The following is a 25638-nucleotide window of genomic DNA, read 5'->3' as shown; positions in this document are numbered from 1 at the left end:
GTGTAGTCATTGTATAATCTGTAGGCGAACGTAGCCAATTTGAGCACAGCAACGTCCCACAAAAAGCCATGAAGTGAATGATCAATTTTACTTGGGAGTTTGTTTGCCGAAACACCGGGATAAACTTCCTTGTTTTTTCGAGTAGTGCCAAATGGATTCACATGAACGGGCAAATAATGTCTTTCACGTCTCGTGGCTGAAGGGTGCTGTCCAACACTGCAGCACATCCTCAGCACTGTGTTAGAGTGTCAGCCTGAACTATATGAATTTAATTTCCCAGCATGGAGTTGAACCCACACATTCTAACTCAGAGGCAAGAGTGCTACTATATATGTGCATATATATACACACACATACACACCTTGTGGAGTCCTGTAGCTCAGTGGTTACAGCATTCGCTTTGCAAGTGAGAGACCTGAGTTCAATTCCAGGCAGGTCAGGGCGAAATCTTGGGCAAGTTTCCTTACTCCACACGCCTAATAATAATCCTTTCAAAACCAAAAACAATAATAAATTGGTCATTTTCAATCCACCACTGTTTGTGGGACACTGCTGTGCGCAATTGGCTGCCGCGTTCGCCCACATATATAGTCAATTCACTTTACAGTGTGTTCTGTGAAGCGCTTTGGGACGTCCTCCCGACGTGAAAAGCGCTATATCAAATGCAAGGATTATTATTATTATATGAGTAAGATAGTATCGCTCAATAAAATATTGGAAACTACAATTAAAAATAGAATATATAAATAAAGCAAATCACAATAATAAGGTATTCACAAATGTTTCAGAATTCAGATGTGGTTTAAAATTGCATCAGATCTGCTTGTTCTGCATCACCCATGCTTCCTGCTCTATTTGAAAGAGTCATTTCCCAAAACAAGACTAAATTCATTTAATACTTTGGGGACAGTGATGTTTATCCAGTTTCACTTGCATTAAATAAATGCTCCTATAGCACCAAAGGAAGCATAAGGAAGTTACACAAAGTTTCTTCTATAAAACACTCAGAAGTCTAATTTTTCCGCATCAAAAAGAATAACGGAACTTCTTGCTTAAGCAGTCCTTGATGCTAGACTGCAAAGTCTGCAGCTTATAGCATGGAATTTAATCTGGTTAAATGCTGATGTAGAATTGTAATACTTAGCAAAGGTTTAATGAGATCAAAATACTTAATAAGATACATCATAGGGTATAACGTGTTGTAGCTGACAGGTGCTAAACTTGGAGAAGCAGAGAGAGAGAAAGATCCCACATACATCCTGAGTACATCTTTAGAACTGATTGGCTACTTGTGAAAAGATGCCGCAGAGTTATTTATCGCAGATCCCTTTTCTGGCCTAACATACTTGAGCCCTGCATAAAGGTGTTCCTTGTAACCTGGCAGGCAACCAGAAACTTAATCATTGCTGTTTCAGTATCAGAGCCCACCCCCACCCCCACCCCATGAGCTAACGGTTAAGTAAAATTGTTGATAACATCAGAGTGGAATGCTTGGCTTATAGGATAGTGGTCAACTGGATTTTACATTAGGAAATTACTGTAAACAGAGAAATGGGGAAACACTTAGGATCCCAAAACTCAAAGTGATTAATAAAGAGTACTGTGTAAATTATTTTTCTACAATGATAAAACTTGACAGTAAGGAATAGCATTTTAGAATGTCTAACTTTATGCAGTTTTGGTTGTTTGTCCTTTGACCTGGATACATTGGTTATCCTGGAAGTTGGAGGGTTCAGCTGTTTGGATAAACTGATTCCATTCAGTAAATGCAATTGTTTTTCGTCCGAAGCTCATTTAATCATTACTTAGAATTCAAATCTACTTTGCAAAGCAGAATTAGACAAGCATCTTTCCAAACCACACAGATAAATAGAATCTTCCAATTACAAATCCATTTGTCTGGGAAGAGAAGGTGGTAGAGGTAAATAGCCAACATTATTAAAAAAATGGGTTACTTGAAAGCCTTTATTCTTTCTAAAATATTAACTACAGAGTGTTGCAGAGTATGATAACCATAATTATTGGGAGTGAATGTAGTTAAAATGTTAGCTGTGGGATATGGGCACTATATGAGGTTTCATTCACTTTTAATACCATGTTTTGCAAGATCTGCTCATTTTAGTTTAATGAAAATAATGACAAAAATTTTATTAATTTGAAAGTCAACATGGTAGACTTTTCAAATGCATGCCTTGTTGGTGTCCCTTGATCCATCATCCATAAACTACATTTTATTTCAAAACTTATTTCACCTTCATCCTCAACCACACCCCTATTACCCTAATCCTTCCCTGGCTCTGCAAGATCCCTGTCTCACAGCAGATCGATTTCAGTATTCTCACCTTCAATTATAAATCCCTACACACCTTAACATCTTCCTATCTCTCTGATCTTCTGCTTGTCCACTCCATTCAGCTAACTCCAGTTTGCCACATTGTCCCCTACCCTCACTGGGCATAATTGATGACTGAGCTTTCAGATACTTTGCCCTTAACCACAAATATACAGTCAATTCACTTTACAATGTATTCTGTGAAGCGCTTTGTCCTCCCGACGTGAAAAGCGCTATATCAAATGCAAGTATTATTATTATTATTATTATTAAACTCCCTCCGGCTAACCCCTTCTCTGTCTTTATATCCAACCTCAAAACAGTCTCTTTTCATCTCCCCTCTCCGATGCTCAGCATTGGACCCTGTCTTTGTAAATCACTCCAGGACATTATCTTACCGGAAGTGTGCTATATAAATGCATGGTGGTGTAGATGCTTATATTTATTAAGTACTATAAACTATTTCACACATCAGTTTCACCAGAGTTCAAGAAGCCTGTGGAAATGCTGTCGTTGCAGCAGTGTATCTCTGTAGATTTTCTTTTCGCCTATCAATTTTTTTTCCTATATTAAGATGCCTTACTCCCAGGCTTTTTGACACACAATGTGGAGCTCAGTGAAATATCATTGAATTATACATGAGAAGAAGGCTGCGGCATTTCTATGTGTTGTCACGATAAAAATATTCTTGGCAGGTTGAAATCTTGGATCTTCACATCATAGATTTTAAAAGGTTTTTTTAACATTTAAAAAATCACTGTGGAAGGTATTATTTTCTCTCTGCTGCCATCTCTTGGCATCGCTGAGCAGTCCAACTCTAGCTCTGAGGGTGATGATGATCCACAATACCCATGGCTGTAGCTTACAATATTACCCTCATTGAACCTATTGCTTCTTACCACTGATAAAAGATAGTGAAAGTCCTTTAAAAACCTCTTAGGTGAGGAACGTTGGTGGAAATTAAACTAGTTTATAAGTACAGTAGTTTAAATCTATTTGTGTTCATTTTATTATCTCCTGTTTCTTTGTGCATCACAAAGCTCCATGGCTTGTGGATCTTTCACAATTGTATGCTGGTTGGGAATAGTCAGACAATTACATTTCTAGCATAACATGCTCACAACATTGCTAAGTGCCTTTTTTTAAAATGTCATATGAATGTCTGAAAAATGCAGAAACCAATCACTATGCTTAAGAGTATCCAAATCAAACAGATGGTACCTGTTTATTCCATACATCCCACCTATATATTGAAATTCCAGAAATGTTTATTGGAATAGAATGTGTACCCCTCCCTGGAGGGACGTAACCTGCTTACTGAATTCTGGAAAGTATTAGGCGCAGGCTGGCAAGAACCAAGACTTGGTGACTCCCAAGTATGAGTTGGGGTACTACTGGAATCCAACCATCTAAAACTATATAGCTTGCCATTGAAAATTGGAGTGCACATTCCATTCCAACAATCTATCTCTGGGATTTCCACGTGTAGGTGGGATGCACGGAAATCTCAGCTTGGTTTGGATACTCTTAAGCATGGTGATGAGTTTCCTCATGTGTCAGACAGCTGACTGACAACAAAAACAAAACAATTGACCATTTGACATCCTACAAGCTTGGATTTGAGCCCTCACTAGGTGGAGAGAAGGTATCAGGAACTCCCTTCGAGTTTCTTGGTGAGCAACACAGCCCACAGCTTGAACACAAATCCCTTTCCTTCAGAAATGTCTGCTCTAATCATCATTGTCTAAATCGTTTTAGATCAGTCGCTTGCCTCTCCCAATTGCATTCAAATAGCAAACAAAAACGTGTATTTTCACTATTGAGGACGCATGACTTAATTTGGAGAAACAGGTTGTAAAGAAAACAAAAATAAAATCTCCAAAGAGAGGCAAATGAAAGTAATCTTAATCCTAAATAACAAGGTAAAAGTGCTTTTCAAATTAAACATCTATCAGTGTTGCTAAATGAACTGTTTCAACCCGACATATTAAATGACATTGCTGGCAGTTCACAGCTGCTACTGTATCGATGCTGTACATTTCCTGATGACAAGTCAGATACAAGTGAAATTTCTGCTTTTAGAGAATCCAGTTATCTAATGAAATGTGTAATTCTCCAGACGCGTTCTTGGCTTGCAGAACATTTTCTGTTGCAATCTTTTATCTTCTCCATTAAGTTACTATCATACTGAAAAATGTTTGTTTTTGGACAAATTCAAGATAAATATTCTTCCCTTACCCTTCTTCCGAGAATAGTCAGACACGATAGTGTCAGTAAGTTTCTGATACCTTGTCTACGTCATCTTCAGCAGTGAATGTTGGGACGCAATACAGGGAGCCCAGTACTGTTCTCACTTCATACTCACAAGAACATGTCCACCAGGAGTTATTGGATAACAAGCAGGAGTGGAAATCTTTGGCATATTTACTTATCTGAACCTGTGAAACTTCAGTCCTATAAGGCTCAGTACAATTTACTCCCTATGCCATTTGGAAAGTTGTATTCCAGATTCCACTTTATATGGTAGTGAACTAAATATTACCCAATATTTACTGCATTTAAGGGCACCATAACCAATCACTAGGCTGCAGTTCTCTGAAATCAATACTATATCCTTGTATCACCTGCAAGTGTTTGTTTGGGGGCTTTTAAATCAGAAAGCAAAAGCACTCCAACTTGTTCCCTCCCAACTCATGTTTAAAGCCTCTAATAAGATGTACTTCTTTGACTATGCTTTTGGTCATCTTTCCCCTTCCAACCCTCTTCGGGGCCCCATCTCCCAGCCAGCACTGTTAAACATTGAGACCTCCTCGCAACATGAAAGGCGCTATACACTATATAAATGTAAATTCTATTGTATTGTAAATTTTACCCACTGCTTTTCTTAACCTTTGTTGTTTCACTAGTCAAATTAGAGAACATTTTCAGAGGTGTATTTTCCAAATGTGTTATTGTGTCAATGTGAAATGTTATTTACAGCAGAAAGGAAGCCAGACAACACTGCATGTTCACAGAATTTTCTAAATAAATAGTTTTTGAAAAGAAAAAATGAATCAAGGGACAGATAAAAGATATTGGTTCTAAAGAGGTGCAAAATATCCCCTTTCCAAATGTTTCACAAATTGAATGGCAGATTAATTGTTCATTTGGATAAATTATTGCCCTGTTTGGAAGCACTGGCTTACACCCAAGTTGCGCAGCTGTGTGTCCTAAATTTAGACCAGTAATTGACACCTATGCAATCCAGGCACACATTCAACAGTATAAATTAAAAGATATACCATCCAGCTGTGGACCAGGATGCAGGGTGCAATTCATACAGAATAAGACTTTCAACTAATCAATCATACTAAACAAGAATGTGATGACAAGCTATGTGGTGGTGTCCTTAATTATGTGCAAAGTTAAGATTTTGTCAAAACCTTACGAAAACTCATTGTGATTTTCTTTTGTATAGTCAGCCAAGCATCTACATATCTGGAAGTCCTTTGCCATTCTTGGGAATCTCCAGGTCCGGTCATGAAATATTCCATAGAAGCAATGTTTCTGGTCACTAAATATTCTACAGAAACAAAGCAAGGGAATCTAAAACCATGTTAGAAATTGGTGCCACTATTGTCACATTTCTGTCTTTGCTGGGAAAAGGCAGTTGTTAAACATTCCAACCATTTCTAATTTGTTTGGAGGGAGTCAGAAGACAAAAGAAAGCCTTATAAATATCTATAATAATAAATCATTATAATAAATATTTATATATTTTATTAATATTTATATTTATAAATATTTTGAAAAAAGCTATAATGCATAGAACAAGCTTTATGAATTACAAGTAAATTAAAAAAGCTAAACCTTCAAGACAATGTGGAAAAAAGGAAGATCCAAAAGAATGTAAATATTTTTATTTATTTTTTAAGTATTTGTTTTAGTTGTATTGGGTGAATGCTAAAAGTTATCTTTTACTCCTGACATTTGAGTGTTATTAGCATTTATTTCAATTGTAGAAATAGATTTAAATAGCAGAAAATAATAAGTACATCCTTTATTCCAAAACTGCACTCAAAAGTATCGATAAAACTTATAATTCTATAAAAAAATGTCTTCTGAACCACTAACCATTTGTGTTGAATGATGCATAAGGTGCTTTTGTATGGATCTATTCACTTAGATTGCCTAAGATAACAATTAATGGTTCTGGGGTTGGAGTTGAACATTGTAATTTTGATGTCATTTTTATGTTTAGTTCAGTAACTTAATTGTGAGAATGAATGCAAAGAAAAATTCTCATTCACATTTCTTTAAAGACTATTTGTTTTTTTATTGAAATGCCAATTTTGAGTTCATGTACTAAGAGGTAGATATGTTTTTACTTAGACTCTAGGTCATGGGCCAAGGATTTGGAAGTCATTCATCCCCCTTTTATTTCCTGTAGAAACATCAGGAATTTCATAATTTAAGGCAGATGAGAAACTACTTGCATTTGCAATGAACAGCTGTAATTTGTTTTGTGAGATAATTTCTCCTATTACTCCCATGTGTTTTGCACTGACACCCTCTTGAGCCCGATAGCAGCAACGAGTACATTGTCCAGCTGCCCTGACATATGGTCACTGTTATATTCAATGACAACAAAGGTGGCAATCTACCACCTCTTCATTAACCCATAATACTTTCAAATGCACAGCTAGTGGTTCCAGCAATCCTAGTTTATGTCTGAAGACATTGCTAGTTCATATTTGAGCAACCCTTACTTGAAATGTTGTTTGTAAAGTGGTTGAGGGTTCCCCCTGCTGGATCTCAATCATCCATGCAAAGAGCTCTTCAGAATGCTTTCAGTAAATCCAGCATTACACCACACCCACAAGGCAAATGTAGAGAAGATTATATGTTATTAATAAGGCTGCAACAAACTTTAAAAATAATAACTACCAGAATAGCCAGCCAGACTGTAGGTTGGGTATTCCGATAGTCTTTCACACCCCAGTCTTCCCATCATAGCATCAAATTATTTTTTCAATGCACTAGGCTTTTTTTTCCCCAACAAGGAATCCTATGGAAGAAATCCTAGATTGGAACTTAAATGACAAGCTGAAAATTATATTTGTCTGGAATGTCTTAATGAATAAGTTAATGAATAACTACTTCTATGAAATCCAGTGTTTAAAAAAGATTCATTGAAAACAATAGAGTGAGAAAGGATAACAGCTTGAAAACAAGTCTCTTCATATTCATAACCATTATTTTAGTTGCAGAATCATAATTATCAGATACAATTGGGTAATGTTAGACAAACCTACAGTGGTTTACAATGTTCTTGTTTAATACGATTTATTGTGTTCCGCGAGATGATCTTGTTTTGTTTTAAATGTGTTGAGAATAATAATCCTGGCTAATAATGTCATTTTTTTCCTAATCTTAATGAGTGTCTTCATTTGTCTTTTTGTCTTCAGTGAAGATTGATTGGGGTGGACAGGGTGACATCTCTGTGAGTTAATGAAATTACAGTTTGCCTGTACTGTTATGTATCCAAATAAACTGCATATTTTAGGAACAACCGTTAAAACCAATATTCGGGTCTAATTAGTAAACTAAATAGACGAGATTGCTGTAAACTACTAACCACAAAAGACACAAGCCTTACGAGAAGAGTTGACAGCTACCCACTGATTTTTGTATGCTGCCACAAAAAAGACGCTTACATTTTTCTGTTGCTGCAAAGTCAAACCAAACAATTTATTTGTGTTGGACAAACTGAAAATTTAACTGGGATTTACTCCCTTTGATACAGTGTACCGGCTTATTTAAGGTATTTAAGCTTTCATTACAGCCAAGCACTTTATTTCTCTGCAGCTTGTTCCATGTCTACAAAGCAATCCAGAATTGTTTGGCTATGATAGCATTACACCTTGAAAGTTAGAAACAGTTACCACCAGGGATAACAAAGCTAACTTAATTTTACACCACAAAGTGTATTTAAAGATGCAATTTTAAAACATTTACTTTTTCCAGTCATAGCATCTCCTCAATGGTCAAAAATAATTTGGCAGCAAATACATAAGATGATTCTTTCTTTTAACATGGTATTTGAATTTGCAGAAATAATCAGTATTTTAGCTGATTCTTACTTGCCTTCAAAAGCAGAAATTTTACATCAGGAAACATTTGCTTAAAACCAACACAACACACATTAGTTTTGTCTAGTGATTCACTATCTACAAAGCCCACAGACATTAAATCTAAGCAGCTAAAGGTTACAGTTTACATCCATCAAATAATTTTGATCTCCAGATTGAAATATGAAAAATTATTTTTCATATTTTACTTTGCCACAAGCCAGATTTATCAGAAATCCGTAATGATTACCTTCTCTTACAATCCTTGCCAAGTGGTACAGATTTGCCAAAATCTAACGAGAAATTAAAAAAGGCAGTCACAGCATATCAGAAATTCAATAATGAATCTGGAAAAACTTATATGCTGCTCAGTTGGAGAAAAACAAAACTTACCATCTGCACACACTGATTTCTGCTATGGTGCCTGGGGTATTTGAACGTTTTCTCTAAAACTTTCATCTCCACTTCATTTGAAATGTAGTGCTAATTCTGTAAATGCTTGGCAAAGCCATCAAGACTCGAGCATTGTACATAAAACACAGAGAAAACAAAGACTCGTCATGCGTGTAATTATTGTAAAATTTGTAATGAAAATCATTAGAAAGGCCTTCCCTTTTTACAAACCTACAAGATAAAGCTTTGGAGCTGACCAGCATGGCATTCAATATGGGCTGTATTACCAAATGTATGTGGCAAATGCTTTACCAAGAGATTGAAGGGTGTATATGTAGTTCCAGTCAACACTGACAAAATGCTGTAAATAAGTGTTGTAGATACACACACTGGCTGCTTTCCAGACACACATTTACAATACATTTAGCGGTGAAGCCTATATAATCTCAGTGCAAATAAGTCAAATCCAAATATGCCAGTTAAGCCTTTGGCTTTAGTAAACTGCTTTATGTCATCAGTCCACTCAGGACACAGCTGCTTCAGAGCACATGCACTACAGCTGAGGAGGAGGATGCGCTGAATGCTGGGAAAGGGCCGGCTGGGACGCTGCAGACTGAAATGTAGATTGAACCGGTGGCGGAGGTGGAGGTGGTGCTGGCTGAAACACATTCTGAGTGTTGGGAGAAGGTGGAGGTGTTGGGCGTTTAAATTTGTCAGGGCTGTTGCTTCTTCTTGGCGAAGGCCTCTGCAAAACAAATACATCCACATAAGGCAAAATGGTTTTACACATAATACAACTTAAACAAATCTCTTCAAACACTCTTCAATTTCCTCAAATAAAAAGTCCAATACAAACAGGTAACTGTAAAAAAATTACACAAGATTATAGCAGTATAGATGAAAAAGCTCTTCAGCCCACTGATCATATTCAACAGAGTAAATGAAAGATTGGCAAATCATTTTGAAGATTGAAGATGTGGTTGAAGTATTTTGTATATATTACAAGGTCTTGCCGATCTTTTCCATATTTCATTTAAAGCAAATTCAGTGCAGAAATGTAAGAGGAAGAAAGCGTTTCTGATCTGTTTGATATATATATCAAAGTATTGAGGAGAAAGTATCACCCGGTACTTAAAACACATGAACTAACAGTTGAAGAACATTTCCTTCCAAATGCTTTAGTCCTGTATCTAAAAATAAGTGACCACTGCTGGCACTTGGTTCCACAGCAGCAACAGTTCCTGGCAACCAACTGGCTGGTCAATGTGAAATACTAGATGAGAGTGACACACCATTCAAATGTAGAACGTAGCCCAACATTTCGCCCTGCCAGGAACCGAACCCAGGTATCTTGCTTGCGAGGCGAATGCTCTATCCACTGAGCTACAGGACTCCAACCGCACTTACCATAGTTTAAACATTAAAGATTTTACTTTTATTTTGAGATCCATGAAATACTTCATGCAACTGGCTTCATTTTCAATTGGACTCAACAAAAACATACAGTAGAACCTTACGAATCCGGTACTCAAGGGACTGGGCAAGTAAAGGCATTGCCACATTTAAAACAAAAGCTGTGATGTATTCAGCCTACCTTTTGAGAATGCATCCAGCTTGTGTTCTGCTAATGCCATAGATCACAGCTACCTGTCTATGACTTTTGCCCTTAATGTTTTTGATTAAGTCCACTTTCTCACGTAGGGACAACTCATTCTGTGGTGGCATGTTTACAACACTTGTCAACAGTCACTAAATCAAAACAATGTATACACAAACCACGTGTTCTGAATACAGCACTTTCCAAGAATTGGCGGCAGGAACTCAGGTTAGGCCGCTGGCACTGGGCAAAATCGCGCCGCTTCCATGATCCCAACACTCCCGGGGCCAGGCAATGCGAGACTGGAGCCCACTCCACCCACAGTAGCAGTGTCGAGGAAACAGCACTAGAGGCCCGAGGCTTAGCGCTCTGTGTGGTGTACAGGTTGGTAACATAGGGGGTTGTTTGTACTGTGTTTGAAGCGGAGAGTGCACTGTAGCAATCACAATCAATGACCATTGTCCTGAATAGTGAGGTGTTCAGTTTACTGAAGCAGACAAACTATCTTTTAACGTTGACAATGAAAGAGTGTGAAAATGTACCCACAATTGTGAGGTGGCTGGAACACTGAGGTGACCGCAAACTGTGTTTCTACTATAGCTCTATTGCTGGTTTCTCTTGTCTTTATGATCAAGCATGAGAGTGCCACCTAGTGCCGATCGACCAGTTGGAAACTTCCTGTTATAGGCAGAAATGGCTCAGCAAAAGCCTATCTGCAGCATACTATTCTGCTATTTTCTCGAGATTTCACTATACCTAGTCCTTTTCTTTGCTGGCATATTACAGCCTAAAAATATCTCCCCCCCCCCCCCATGATCATTTTCTCAGATCTACACAAGATTGCATTTGACTTCAAGTGGATTATAGTACTTTTTTTGGTTACTCTAAATTGCACATATTCACCTTTTGACAAAAATCTGAAACATCTAATCAGTTCTGCATTCATACCATTCTTTCCAGGCCGGTACCAACTGCAATTGAGAGGGAGGATAAGTAACAACTCCCATTCCTCCACCCATGCTGCCCTGGCCACTAAAGGTCAGAGTGAAGCTCCTCTTAAGTTTCTAAAGCTTATTCAAGAAGAGTCCAATTGGTGCATATGCTATTGCCAACATTTCATGCAACTAGATAAATTAATTTGAAATGGATTGGTTATCCCAATTTAGTGCTGTGATTTTTTTTATATTGAACTCTTATATTATTATTCTCCAATGTATTGACTCACCGCAATGCCATGAGAAGACCCCATATGCTGTACATGAAGACCAGGTGAGGTGTAATAGGAGATTCCTGCACGAGTCAAAGTAGTAGGAGGTGTAAAACCAACACTGTGGCTTGCATAAGACAACCCTGTAGGGAATGTATAAGCACAAGAACAATTTACTCTTTACATATTCATTGACACAACAGTACAGAACCAAACACTTTCTGTTAGCATTGCAGCACAACCCCTTTCATTTTACACTTTACTCTTGATTTATCCTGTACACTTTTGAGAAAGCATAAATTTTTTTTTTAATGCTCTAGAGTTAGAATTGCTCATCATTGGTGACTATCTAAAAGCACATCAGAATCAGCTATATTTTAAATTCAACTGGATCCTACATTCGGCTGCAAAACTTCTTTATCTACCAGGCCCATCCTTCCAATAACATAATACTTAATCCTACAATTCTCCCTTTATGTAACTACAATAAAACCTCTGTTATAATGTGCCTCGTTAACACGGGTTCACCTACATCATGTTTGGGGTCTGGACCCCGAAGTTTACTTATTAAAAAAAATCTAAAATGTACAGAATGCCAGCTGGCTCACTTCAAAACACAGTAGTTTCTTGGTCACCACTGCCACCATTCCTGCCCACTGTGGCATTTTTTAGTGCAGCAATCTGGCCGTCTCATAAAAAGCGGGTCGGATTTCTGAGAGCATGCACAGTTGAATGTGCATGATGCTATAGTGCTGTCATGACGCTGATTAGGATTTTATGGAATTGAAATACTGTGTTACAATGAGGCTCTACTGAAATATGTTCATGATCCTTGAACAAGCAGAGTGGACAAAATTTGCACAATCTCTACAACACAAGACTGATGGTGTTATCCACTCCCCTGTCAGGAGCCCATGTTAGAGGTCAAAGTAAATGTATTTTTTTTTAGTAAGCATTAGACTAAATAATCAAAACTACATACCGGGAGATATAGGCCTGCTGGAACTTGGAGATGGTGTGTAAGGAATAGGACTGGACACAGTGCGGGGTCTAAGTCCCTGTGCAGACATCTCATTAAAATACCTGGAAAACACAGTTTACTTTTATTAACTTATCACAAAGCAAACCTGCACAATACATTCACGTTAGATCTAGAATCACAAGCAGTACTTTTCTCCGAAATATAGTAAGGATTATAATAATCCTTATATTTGACATATATTTGATTATAATAATCTTTATATTCCTCCTTCACGTTAGAAGGAATCACAAAACAGAGAATAAACTGTAAAATGTAATGATTGTGCAATCTGTAGATGTGCACTTATGGAGAATCATAGAATTATACAGCACAGAAGGAGGCCATTCGGCCCATCATGTCAGTGCCAGCTCTTGAAAAGAGCTATCCAATTCAATCCCACTGCCATGACCTTTCCCCATAGCCCTGCAAACTTCTCCTCCTCATGGTGAAAAGGAGGAAAGAGAACTTGTTGTGCACTAACCTTTCATCATCCATCTCTAAGCTAGATTCACTTTCTGACAGTTGCCTGCAGAGAGCCTCTCTCCTTTCCATTTCTCTTTGCAATTTACGTTGGAGCCGCAGATTTTCTTCCCTCATGTGACGTTCTTCTTCTAAATACTGTGCCATTTTCTCTGTATCTGCAATTTTATAGTAGGGAGAAAAGATTAAATGAAATATACAGGGGTCTTACCAACATCACTTTTATATGCCAAGATTAGAAAACCGATCAACACTTGGGCTGTACCTGAGGACAGCAAATGAGTGCCAAGCCTGAAAATTGAGTTAGCTTAAAACCTGTCATGGGAAAATGTGGAAAGGAGGGAAGAGATTGTTTACTGGAAGGATGAAGACCAGTTTGAATAGTGGAGTCAGAGGATGAAAGAATGTTCTAGAGGTTTCAATTGATTTACTTTTGCAGGAACTTTACCGAGCAAACTGAATGCATTTCACAAGGTTTGCGGAGAAACAGCTTCCTCTCTAAGGTGCTGATTTAATTTTTCTCCATCACAAAGTAAGATGGTGCCTAGTAAGCCCGAATAAAAACGTAATTAGTATACTCACCACAGGCCAACAAATATCAAACTCATCTTTGAACAGAACAGAGAAGGGATTTTTCAGTCCCTGTCTAATGGAGAATTTTAGCAGTTTTAAGGTAAAGTACTGCAGTCAGTAATGAGCGCAACTAAAAATCTATATGAATTCTATATGAATGAGGTAGATGGAGAAAATCGGTCGAAAATCTCATCCAAAAGACAATGCAACACATGCACTGCATTGGAGTGTCAGCTTAGACTGTGTGAGTTCCAAGTCCTGACATAAGACTTGAACCCAGAACCTAATATACCTCAACCCAGAGGCAATATTGTGGAAGCACTTCAAGTATATAAGGTCTAAAGTTCTATACCTCTGTATCAACATGTTCTTTAAATATTTGATAAAAGGAATACAACAATATGAATTTATGCAACACCCTTCACACGGGATAGCACCTTGAAGCACTGACTTGTATACATGTAGGTGGTAAAACCAGCATCCTCATTTGAAAATTTGTCAAGCAACTTACGCTGTAACTGAGCAGACCGGAGTTGCTTTTTTAGCCGCTCTACCTCATTCTTCAAAAATCTGATATGTCTCATCATGTTTTCCGGCGAGTCAATTTCCATAGAAATGTCCCTAGGTGATGGTGGAGCTGAAACAGGTTGGTCCAATTTTTCCTGCAGAATACTGAATTAAAGGGATATTTAGAAACTAATAATCAAAAAACAAACATTTCTGAAAAATAGATATCAAGCTTTAACTGACAAATATGTTGAAAACAAGGCTAGAAAACCATCTATTGAGTCAGGGTAGATTTTAGATTTTTGTAAACCGGATTCCAAGGTAATATCTTTTGCTTGAATACTCAATACACTCAATATCGCACTTACCAAGCAGAAATTTAATTCAAAGCTTCATGTGAAATGGAAGCTATAAAGCATTACATCAAGTTAACAAATCATGAGTGAAGATTACACCGCTATTGAGCACACATCACATATGTATCTATATACTTCTTAAAGGCATGATAGCAAATACCAGGAAGGCAATTCTTGTCATGACAACCAGTGTTTGGCAGATAAATATCTGCTATTTAATATATCTGTGTAAGGAAATGATGATCAATCACACAAAAGAAAACCTTTCAACAACAACTTGCATTTATATAGCGCCCTTCATGCAGGACAGTGTCACAGGGCACATCAGTACACCAATCGTGGAAGTTCTTTAAAGAAAGCACAAGTGGAAATTGTTACCATGTTCCCTCTCACCTGTCTAGTCTCAGTCAGATTACTCATCTATCTCTATCTGTTCTCAAAACTCCACTAAATATTATTTTGATCTAGTCTCTCTATGGTGAATTGGTGCCATTTCTAATACAATTAAAAATGTATGATAATTCTTAAGACTTTTCACTTTAACTTACTGCACAACCTTTCAGATATCAGACATAAGATTTTTTTGCCTTATAACTTGATGGTGGGTGGCTTGCTTGCTGGACACCAGTTAGTAATACAGAGGATCTCCCAAGATGTCTTGCTAAACCCCATGGCCAGCAGAAACTTGTTTTTAGTTCAGTACAATTACTTACCTAGTAAGGGTATTTTCTATAGTTTCTTCATTGATTCGGTCTCAAATTCTTTACCAAAGCGAATTGAGTCTAGCTGGAGATATGACAGGAGTCAAATTAGTGGCAGAGCTGAGCAACAAGTGGATTACATAAGAGGCATTGAGTGAGCATGCCAATCAAAGGTAACAAAGCAATTTAGAAAATTCACCTGGAGTTAGCTTCTCTCTCAGGCAGGTAGCTAGTGGAGTATCAAATGCACCAAGAAAAACTACAAATGTACTCATGCTCAGCTCGACAGAGGAGAGCGGAATTAACAGGTGAGTGAAGGGGGCTATGGAAAATACCCTTACAAAGTAAGCAATGGCTCTCTCCTTTACGTCTTCATGCGTCAATGATTCCTCAGTATACAATTCCTTTGTATAAGCAGTGTACAAAACAGTACAATGGAGGCAGTTAAAAACCCATCCACTGATTGCAGCTGTGGCAAATATTTGTTGAAGGTAACTGTCCTGTAGATATCAATAGAAGGCTCCAGGTTGTCATGATAAAAAGTAGCTCTGCTCAGATATGTAATAGATCTAATCCATTTGGCAAAATAAAACTTTCACTTTGTGATTCAAAATAAATCAACACAAGACCAGATAGTTGTAATACTGTTTCACTGTACAGTAAGACCCAGTCAGATACCAACCCCAAAATGAGTGATCAATATTGCGAAAGTTAAAATTTGAAAGGAGGAAATACAATGGCCTCCATGAAAATGTCACAAGAGAGAAAAACCTCTCAAAATTCACTGTGAGAAGACTTTCCCAGCCCTTTGGTAGGTTTGGCAGAAAGCAAGATCCACCATGTTCATCATCCCAGGTTGACAAGAAAAAAAGCACAACTTTTTTTAATATTTAACACACCTGATGAAAATCAATTGTTTCTTAGAACTGAACTGAAGAGAAGGGCATTCAAACTTGCCATTTAACAAAAGCTGTCAATATATAGGTTGCATCTTCAAAAGCTACTTCCAAGAAACTGAACCCAAAGTTTTGAAATGAAAAGTCCATATCTCCCTCAGAAATGCATTAAAATTATTGTGGCAAGCGTTATGTGACTAACATGGGCTTTAAACCCAGTCAGATACCAACCCCAAAATGAAAGATCAATATGGTGCAAGTTTAAATTTGAAAGGAGAAAATACAATGGCTTCAATGAAAATATCACAAGAGGGAAAAACCTCTCGAAATTCACTGTGAGAAGATTTTTCCAGCTATTTGGTAGGTTTGGCAGAAAGCAAAATACACCACGTTCACCATCCAGACAGTGAATTTGAAGTTCTCTTGATCCCCTAAGAAGGCTGGGCAAGTAGCCTTAGCATGGCACAAACAAGACTGAGTTGAGAAATTCCATGCTAGGATTATAGACCTCTTCATCACCATAATGATTATGTTATGATTCATCCAGTGATCCAAATAAAATAACAAAGGAAGGGAAGTTGTAGAACTGTTCATCCCATCTTAAAGACATTTACTGCCACAGCCTTGAAAGAAGAATGCTAGGAAGGATTTGTATTAGGGGTCAGAAAGCAGAGAAAACTAATTGTCTTGAAATGCAAAAGGTGCATTTGTACATGAAATTAGAATAAGATGGATTCTGTGTTAGCACTCACTTGCTTAATGGGTCAAATTTAAATAAACCAACCCACTGAAAATCAAGGGTAAAATAGACAGCTGATTACCTGCGGAAACGATAATCAGTGGTCTTCAACTGGGTACATCAACTATGTACCAAGCAACAAATGATGCAGGCATTTGTTTAAGTTTTTCACAACAATGTGAATAGACAGAATGCAGAAAACATTCTATCATATCTGAATGGACAAAAATAAGACACCTTCTGTGCTGAAATACTTGATAATGTTTCTAAACTGACTATTTAGTTCAATTTAGTTCTAACTGACTATTTAGTTGAGAATCAAACATTCCTTCTTCAAGAGATCAACCATATAAAGGAGATGCTGCAACAAACACAAAATTAATTTCCTCAGAACAAACCCAGAATTCTGACTATTAACTTGTCAATTCTATTGTCCAACTTTCTTTGCCCTCTCTGCTGGGCGAACTGAGGTAACCTACGTCAGGAAATACACTGGCCACAGCAAAAGCTGAACACCTGGAATATACTTGGACATGTGTACACAGAAGGGGTCTAAAGAACACGAAACAAAATAGTGCCTTTGTATATGATTGTGCTCATAATATAGAGGCATGAAGGTACATGTACCTCAGTTGAAAAGAATAATCTCTAAAGGGGTATAGGGAGATAGGATTTCTGTTTGCAATATGTAAGTGGATCTTCCAGATGTATATCTTGAGCACTCACCATTTCCAGCGCAAAGACAAGAACATATTTATGTAAGTACCAACATACATAGAGTGGTATAGTGGAAGTTAAATTAACCACAAGTGTCTCCTAGCTCTTGCTCATCATCTCAAATAAGCATATGTTAAATACAAATCTTATCCTATTCACAACACAAAAAGTCTAAACTATGAGCTGTTTCGGTAAATTGAATTAGACTCCAGCGCTTCATAATCAGTCCATTTTAATCCGTGTTAAACAAAAATTGCTTGGTTCTACAGTGCAACTCCGATTATCCATTGGTGTTGGAAGGAACAGTCCCCTTCATGATAGTGGATGTTCAAGCTTCCTACAAGGTTCTGTGGTCCAGAAATTCAAATTCCATCCTTTTATGTGAAATCAAACTTCAGTCCAGTGGCATCAAAATACTTACGTCTCATCATCAAGGTCTTTTTTCATCTGCGATGTTGGATTCCTGTTCAAAAGACAGCACTCATAGACTTGGAGTCACTTTCAAGTAAAAATATCCAGGTTGAACATACTTATTTCTTGGGTCTATTAAACCAACATAAATTTGAAAGCAGAAGAGTGGAGAATTTTAATGAGGAAGTTCGAAAGCTGCAATTTGTCTTCTGGGTAAACATGGATCAGGAATATTTTTGAAAACAGAAACAATAGTTGTATCAATAGTTGGCAACTATAAATCAGTCAATCTACTAGTTTAAACTGTACAACACTGCAAGGTGAGAGATGGTTGTACAGCAACAAAATTGCCCTCTTCAAAGTCATTAATGAAATTCTGTCCGACTGGCCCAGGATTTGCTGAACTTCTTTGATCTCTTAAGGGCCAGTGACACTTTTGACTAAACTATTCTCATTCAAATCCATCTTCATGGCACCATGGTTCCATTACTTCCTGTCGCAACGCCATCACTACATCTCCAATGGATCCCTGTCCATTCCTTGAAGTCACAGCTGGTGTATTCAGAGCTCTTAATCCTTAGTCCTCTTCTATTCACGATTTATACGCTTCCCTTGGTAACATCATTCATAAATAAAAGTTTAGTTTCAATATGTATGTGGACTGATCCCAACTCTACTTCTCTACTACCACACTAAATTCTGATATTGACATTGAGCACTTGGTAAGCCACATTTTTTTGCACCTTTTTGGATCTTACCAGCTGCACCATACAACTGGACAAGGCTCCACAAACTCTGATTGTGTGTCAGTCTGGCTCAATGTTAGTACTATCACCTCGTAGTCAGAGGTTTGTGAGTTGAAGACCCACGATAGGGACTTGAATTACATTGTCTAAGATGACACTCCAATGCAATGTTGGGTGTCTGTTGAATTGTTGAAGGTGCCGTCTTCAGATGAGATGTTAAACGGAAGTCCCGTCTGTCTGCCTGTTCAGATGGGAGTTAAAGATCTCATGGTACTATTCAAAAAGAGAATAGAGTTTCCCTCAGTGTCCTGGCCAACAATCCCACAAAACCAAATCTGTCATTTGCTTCATGGTTGTTTGTGGGACATTGCTGAAGGCAAACAGTCAAAACCACTTTGCAGCATGTTCTGTGAAGAGCTTTGAGAATGATGTAATGAGGCTGTTTCTGGGATATTGTTGTGCGCAACTGGCTGCTGCATTTCACTCCCAAAATCCACTTAACAATACATCCTGAGAATCGCTTTGAGATGTCCCAACAATGTGATATGGCGCTATATAAAATGCAAGGATTATTATTGTAACGTTTACTTGGCTTCAAAATCACATTTCCCTTTCTTTAGGTTAAAAAAGTGTGAAGAGATATTGACATGCTTTTTAACTGTACTCTTATTACGTTTGCAGCTCAATACCTCCAACTTACCTCATGGGACTGCATAATCAACCCGAACACAAAATCCTTAAGACCACTAACAAGAACAATAATTTTCCTTTTTAAACTGAAATTGATTTTATACATTAAATACTGAGGAAAATGTACTACTTTTATAACAATTTCAAACATTGAAATGTATCTGAAACATGTCACCCTCTTCTTTAGGGTTCTGCACTAACATATACGTTATCTACATGTGGAAACTTCCCAGATGTCTGGAATAGAATGTACTCTCTTCTGGGATGGACACCCCAGGCTCACATCATCCCAGAGTAGGTGAAGCTTGTCAAGAGTCATGGCTATGAGTATCTCAGTTTGCCATGGTTACTGGAGGAGTTCAACCTTCTAAAATCACATAATTGAGAGGATCGCCTCTCGATGCGTGTCCAGCGAAGACCACTCTATCTGTTTGGGCTTTCAGGATTAATCAGAGTCGAGTGGGAAGAATCCCTGTGATTGTCCCTCCAAGTTTTGTTGACAAGCTAGGCTGGATGGTCTGTCACCACAAATGGCTTGGCTGACCCACCTACTAGGACAGCTCCAAGGAGACGCTGCTTATCTCTCAGTTGTCTTGGGAAAATAGGCTTCTTAATTTTTAATTTTTGACATTCCAATTGTATACTTTTTTTGCTTTTGTTGATTACTTATGATAAAAAGTACAGTAAACATACCGCTTTTCTGCTTCCAGTTTGTCCATCCGTTTCCATAAACGATTTACTAACGCTTCTTGTTCTTGTTCCAAAGTATTTTCCAGGTCAATCTTCTCACGCCTCAACTACAAAAAAAAGTCCTAATTAGATAAATCAAACCTTCTCCAATATTAAAAAATATTATTGTAACTTTAACAGTTACAATATACACTTTTTGTATACAGGCACATTACAACCAGCAATATTTCCATTGATAGAGCCCGTTTCAAAAGAAAGATTATGGACAGTGAAAAGTGTTTATACATACAAATGGATTCTGATACTTGCACAGAAAGATGATATTCAGTTAATGCTACATTTTTAAATTTCAAAACTCACTGCCTGAAGTACATTGATTAGAGTAGGGAATTCTAAGACTTTTAGAAACAATTGCTGAAAATATTGTATACTGTCATACCTAAACAAGTAAGATATTTCAACCCAATTGAACCCCATCTTCCACAAATCAAAGCCTAATTTAGTGCAATTATGCATAATCATGGAAAGATCAGTCTGCAATTTTTGACACACTGTAAAAATGCAATAGACATTAGACACTACATTATTAAGTCTACACCTGTATGTAAATGTATTTCTTAAGTTGATTTTAGGCAGATCCTCACAATAGAGGATCTGTAATCATTATGTATACACCCATACTTGAGATAAAAATAGATTGCGAGGTGCATTCAGAATAAAATAGTACACTCATGGATGTCGCAGTCAATAAGAGGATATTATATACCGATGGATGTTTCTTTTCGCCATATAATTTTTCTATGCCCTGAGGTGCCAAAATCACTGCAAAATTGTCCCGGTTTGAATATCTTCTATATAATGCAATACTACAAGCTGTAACTTTTTACAACTAAACAGGATACTGGTCAGAATACTTGGCAGAGGCAGAAGATTTGTTTTCAAGAAAACTGCTGAATGTTCAAACAAAACTTGAAAAATAATGTTCAAACTACAGGTACAATGTATTAATACCCCTACAAAAATATGCACGTTTAAAATAAATTAGACAGTTTCATTTTAAAATGTCTAAAAACAATTAAAGATCGCTTAAAGCAGCAAGGTAAAAATAAGTTAATAATGCAGATGCAGAGTTTAAAAGATTGAACATTTTGACAAGAGAACTGCTCACCTGCTCAAGCGTAAGCTGTTTGGAAAGAGTATCATTCTCCAGCTTTTTGATCTTCTTCATCAACTTGTTCACTTGAAACTCCTGCTCTTGCTCTAGAGTTTGCTCCAGTTCAGCCTTTTCATGCTGCAACTAAAATACAAACAATGAAAGATGGAAATTAACTACAAATGTTTTGGCATGTTCTAAAACATCTTTTCAGTAGGCATTGCTGTACTTAAATATAGATTTAATTTGTTTAAATACATTAGATTTAGTTTGTGGCGCAATTGCTCACAAAATACACATCACACCAGTTTATAGTACATCCTACTGAAGCGCTTTGCGACATCTCAAAGATTGATAAGGCACTACATCAAATGCCAGGATTATTTTTATTATTCTGTGAAGCACTTCGAGACATCAATGCAAGGATTAATATTTTTATTACACCCATACACAGAATTAAATTACATTTAACATAATACCATGGTGGATGCACAAAGGTGAAACATAGAGGGGATGTTAACTTTCCATTGTGTCAGAATTAAGATAGAAATTAAGAATGGAGACTTTTTTTTGGAATACGACCCCTGCAGGAACTGAATTTTCATTAAAATCTTTTCTTTTTTCTTTTAAGAGCTATTGACTATGAGACACTGGCAATAAACACAATTATACTCTGGCATGAAACACTGCCAGTTTAGCACAGTGCAGTTTAGTAACAGGTGCAGTTTAATACCCCTTCAATGCAACTCATTTTATACCACTAAATTTCCCTTGCACAATATATCTATAGAAACTAAATGAGATTGTACAATTATTGAAATTATGAGCAGCTGTATTGAAAATTAGATTAGTACAAAAACTAATTTTCATTAAAGACCATCATTAACTATCAATCTAGAGGTTAAAGCCACTTGTGTAAACTACATTTAAACACAGGTCAAATTAAAGAATTGTTTTAACCCACTATACCAGACTTCATTTTACTTTCAGTATCAAAAATAATGTAGTTACATTAGTATTTAAAGAGTATACACATTGTTTCTACTCTGACAAAAAAAATGTAAAGTCAAAGCAAAATTTATCTTACCCCTCCCACTCCTCTACACTCTCCTTTGCTCAGTTGGATCTAGCCTCCTGTAAGTCCCTCATTCCCTCTGCTCCACCAGCGGCCTTGCTTTCAATCACAAAGCCCCAAAACTACGAAACTCTCTGTCTCAATTCCTCTGCCTTGCCTCCTCCTTTCCCATCTTCAGATCACACCTAAAGACCTTTCCCCTGGTTCAGCGTCAAGCTCTGCCACCGTTAAGCACTCTGGAAATGATACCGCGTGTGAAGGGCGCTAAATAAATGCAAGTTGTTGTTCTGTTGTATCTTCCAATTCATTTTTTATGGATATCTCCCTCTTCCAGCTGACCTCTTCAACTTTCCCAGCCTCTTTCTCAAACTCATTGAACCAATGTGGGAACTTGGCATCTGTTCAGTGCCTTTTCTCTCGCATCCTTGTCCCTGATCAAGATTGCCTTCCTTAATCTCCACTAAATCACCCTTTTAACCAGGTGTAGTTTAATACTCCCTTAGAAGTTCACCCCTCTTTTAAAAAGAATTGCTTTTTATCTTTATTTTTCTTTGAAATTTGAAACAGGAATCAGGTACGGACCAGTTTGGCTGAATGGCCTGTTTGTATACCGTACCACTGGGCACGTGTAAATGGTGCCACAAAAGGGTTAACCCTAGCAGTGATGAACTGCTTCAGGATCCATGTATCTTGGTTAGTAAAATATGCTGAATATGATCACAAAATATTATTATTAAAGACAAAGCCAGGCATACGATGAAGTCCCTAATCATGTTTAGTAGAACTCAAAATAGATTTAAGATAGGCACGGATGATTTCAGATATACAAGTGCCACACATAAAAGGGAAGTTAGAATTGCAAAAACAACTTAATGCAGCGTTTGAACTGTATCAGTATTTCAATACATCTGGAATGCACTTTAAACCACTAATCGAGCCTACCTGCATCAGCTTGCGGGAAAGTTCATTAGTCAGAAATTCTTCTTCTTTTTCATAATTTACAGCTAGTGTTTCTTTTTCTTTCTGTAAAGCTTGAATCTTCTTAAACAAGGTATTGCTGATAAACTCCTCCTCCTGTTCAGCCCTTGCTTGCTGTGAAAAAAAATCAATTCAGTAGATATGCAAGAACGCATCAAATTAATAATTTGAGGAAACTTCAGTACCAGAAATTGGCCAGTGTCAAAAGAGCAGAACAAGTCATTAACAATGTCTAACTCTACAAACTGTCAAGTATGTTGTAGCAATAAAGAAATGCAAATGAGGAACAGATTCTCAATTTTAAGGCCTGATAAATATGAAAATATAACCAATCCGTAAAAGTATCAACCTACCCATCTGCATCAATGCTTATAGGTTCTGCTATTCTTCAGTAAGCTATATGCAGTGATACAAAGTATTTGAATTAGAACCATGTTGTTACTTTATGTTTAACATAATTTAATTCCTGCATCATCTAATAACCGTACAATGCAGATTATTTATTGAACTCTGAAAACTAGCAGGTGCTGCGATATACATCATTCTTCGGGTTTCCAAGTGCTGACAACATCGATTTTTCAATGTTTATTTGAAAATATTGACAGATAATTAGATGTTTCTTCACGATTTTTGTGATCTTTGATGACAACATTGGCTGTTTTCTGGGTTGTAAAGTTGTCACAAAGTGCAGAAACTGATAGAAGAGCTATCTGTGTAGTTCAAAGCAATATAAAATTAAAACCAGAAACCATCAAGTATAATCAAACAATCCATGTGGCAATCACTGGTATTGACCATACCTGGTGTTGGCAAAATTATCAATTATATACTTTGATTCCATAATGACTAAGATAAGGAGTTCTGGAATAAGGATGTAGTTCCACCAGCGGGCGTGACAATTTAATTCACAAGGAAAAAAAATGTACCTGTAAATTAACACAAGGTATGATTCAAAGCGAACAAATATAAACCACGATTGGACCAACAAAAGAAGAGGGCATCTGTTAAATGCAACAGTAGCAAAATGCTGATCAGTAAAGAAACCTGAATTTTTTGTAAAACTGTTAAGTGTTCTGTGGTCATAAGGAATGGAAATGAAGTTGCATTATCAAAAAGATGGAATCTCAACAAAATTTCATTGTTGAAGGGGGTGGTTATCAGATCCCATACGGAATCCCTTTTGTAGCTTTGATACCTACTGGCAGTTGATAGTGCCCACAAACATACGGTCAATTCACTTTACAGTCTATTCTGTGAAGCGCTTTGAGACGTCGAGAAGACGTGAAAAGCGCTATGTCCAATGCAAGGATTATTATTATTATTATTATTATAACCTTGCCTTGCCTAGCGCTTAAGTCTGGCTCAGTTGGTAACACTTTGAATCAGATGATTGTGGACTGAAGCTCCAAGTCCGGACGACACTTCAATAGCACCTCATTGCTGGAGGTGCCGTCCTTCAGAGGAGACCGTAACGCTGAAATCCCGTCTTGTTCGGGTGACCGTAAAAGATCCTATGGCCCTATTCGAAAAGAGAAGGGAATATCTCCCGATGTCCTGGTCGCTCATTCCGTGGCCATTTGCGTGTCGGGGGCGTGGGGGGGTGTGGGCATATGTTGTACGCAAATCGCCAGCGGCGTTCACCAGCAAATGACACAGTCACTACACTTTACAGTAATACCTGTGAAGAGCTTTAAGGTGTGTGCGCGCGCGCGTGTGTGCGTGTGTGTGTGTGTTGGGGGGAGGTGAAGAGCGACCGGACCCTGGAGGCGGTCAGGCCTTGGGAGGGAGGGAGGGGGGGGGGGGGCGGGGAGGTGGTGGTGGTGGTCAGGGCAGGCCCGGGGGTACGGGGCAGCCTGGCCCCGTGGGGTCGGGGTTGGGGTGGGTCCCGGGGCTGCTGACTTACGATGGTGACGCTGGCTTTGCGGAGGTCGCGGTTCTCCTCCTGCAGGGCCTTACACTTGAGCTTGTAGGTCTCCAGCTCGATCTTCAGCACCTTGTTCTCCTGCTGCAGCGACGCCAGCCGGTTGCTCAGCTCCTCCAGCTTCGAGGCCGAGATCAGGATACCCGCCTTGGAGGAGGAAGAAGAAGTGGAGGAGGAGGCGGGCGGCACCGCGGCGGAGCTGCCCGCCGCGTCCGTGTCGCTCTCGCTGGCACTGTCCGCCATGTTGGGAGCCGCTCGGTGCCAGCGCTCGGCCTGTGTGTGTGTGTGTGTGTGTGAGAGAGAGAGAGAGTGCGCCTGGGCCGAGGGCGGGGACCGCGCCTCAGA

General features: G+C 38.1%; 1 protein-coding gene across 1 annotated transcript; it reads right to left on the bottom strand.

Moving 5' to 3' along the window:
• Window positions 1–8035: 8035 nt before the first annotated feature.
• On the bottom strand, window positions 8036–25638 carry ccdc6b (coiled-coil domain containing 6b). The gene is made up of 9 exons (XM_007897064.2): window positions 25276–25638; window positions 23337–23486; window positions 21335–21463; window positions 20170–20273; window positions 14225–14385; window positions 13142–13298; window positions 12622–12722; window positions 11658–11782; window positions 8036–9580 (listed from the first exon to the last, which is right to left on the bottom strand). The coding sequence occupies exons 1-9, from the start codon at window positions 25534–25536 to the stop codon at window positions 9389–9391; spliced, it is 1380 nt and encodes a 459-aa protein (XP_007895255.1). The 5' UTR covers window positions 25537–25638; the 3' UTR covers window positions 8036–9388.

This window comes from Callorhinchus milii, unplaced genomic scaffold (genome assembly GCF_018977255.1).
Source record: "Callorhinchus milii isolate IMCB2004 unplaced genomic scaffold, IMCB_Cmil_1.0 Scaffold7, whole genome shotgun sequence".
Taxonomy (NCBI): domain Eukaryota; kingdom Metazoa; phylum Chordata; class Chondrichthyes; order Chimaeriformes; family Callorhinchidae; genus Callorhinchus; species Callorhinchus milii.
This window is presented reverse-complemented; position numbering and strand designations above follow the sequence as displayed.

Coding starts and splice junctions, on each gene's coding strand:
- ccdc6b (XM_007897064.2), bottom strand. CDS start 25,536: ATGGCGGACAGTGCCAGCGAGAGCGACACGGACGCGGCGGGCAGCTCC. Junction 21,464..23,336: donor TTTCCCGCAAGCTGATGCAG/GTAGGCTCGATT, acceptor TTTGTATTTTAG/TTGCAGCATGAAAAGGCTGA. Junction 12,723..13,141: donor TTAGAGATGGATGATGAAAG/GTTAGTGCACAA, acceptor TGTGTTTTCCAG/GTATTTTAATGAGATGTCTG.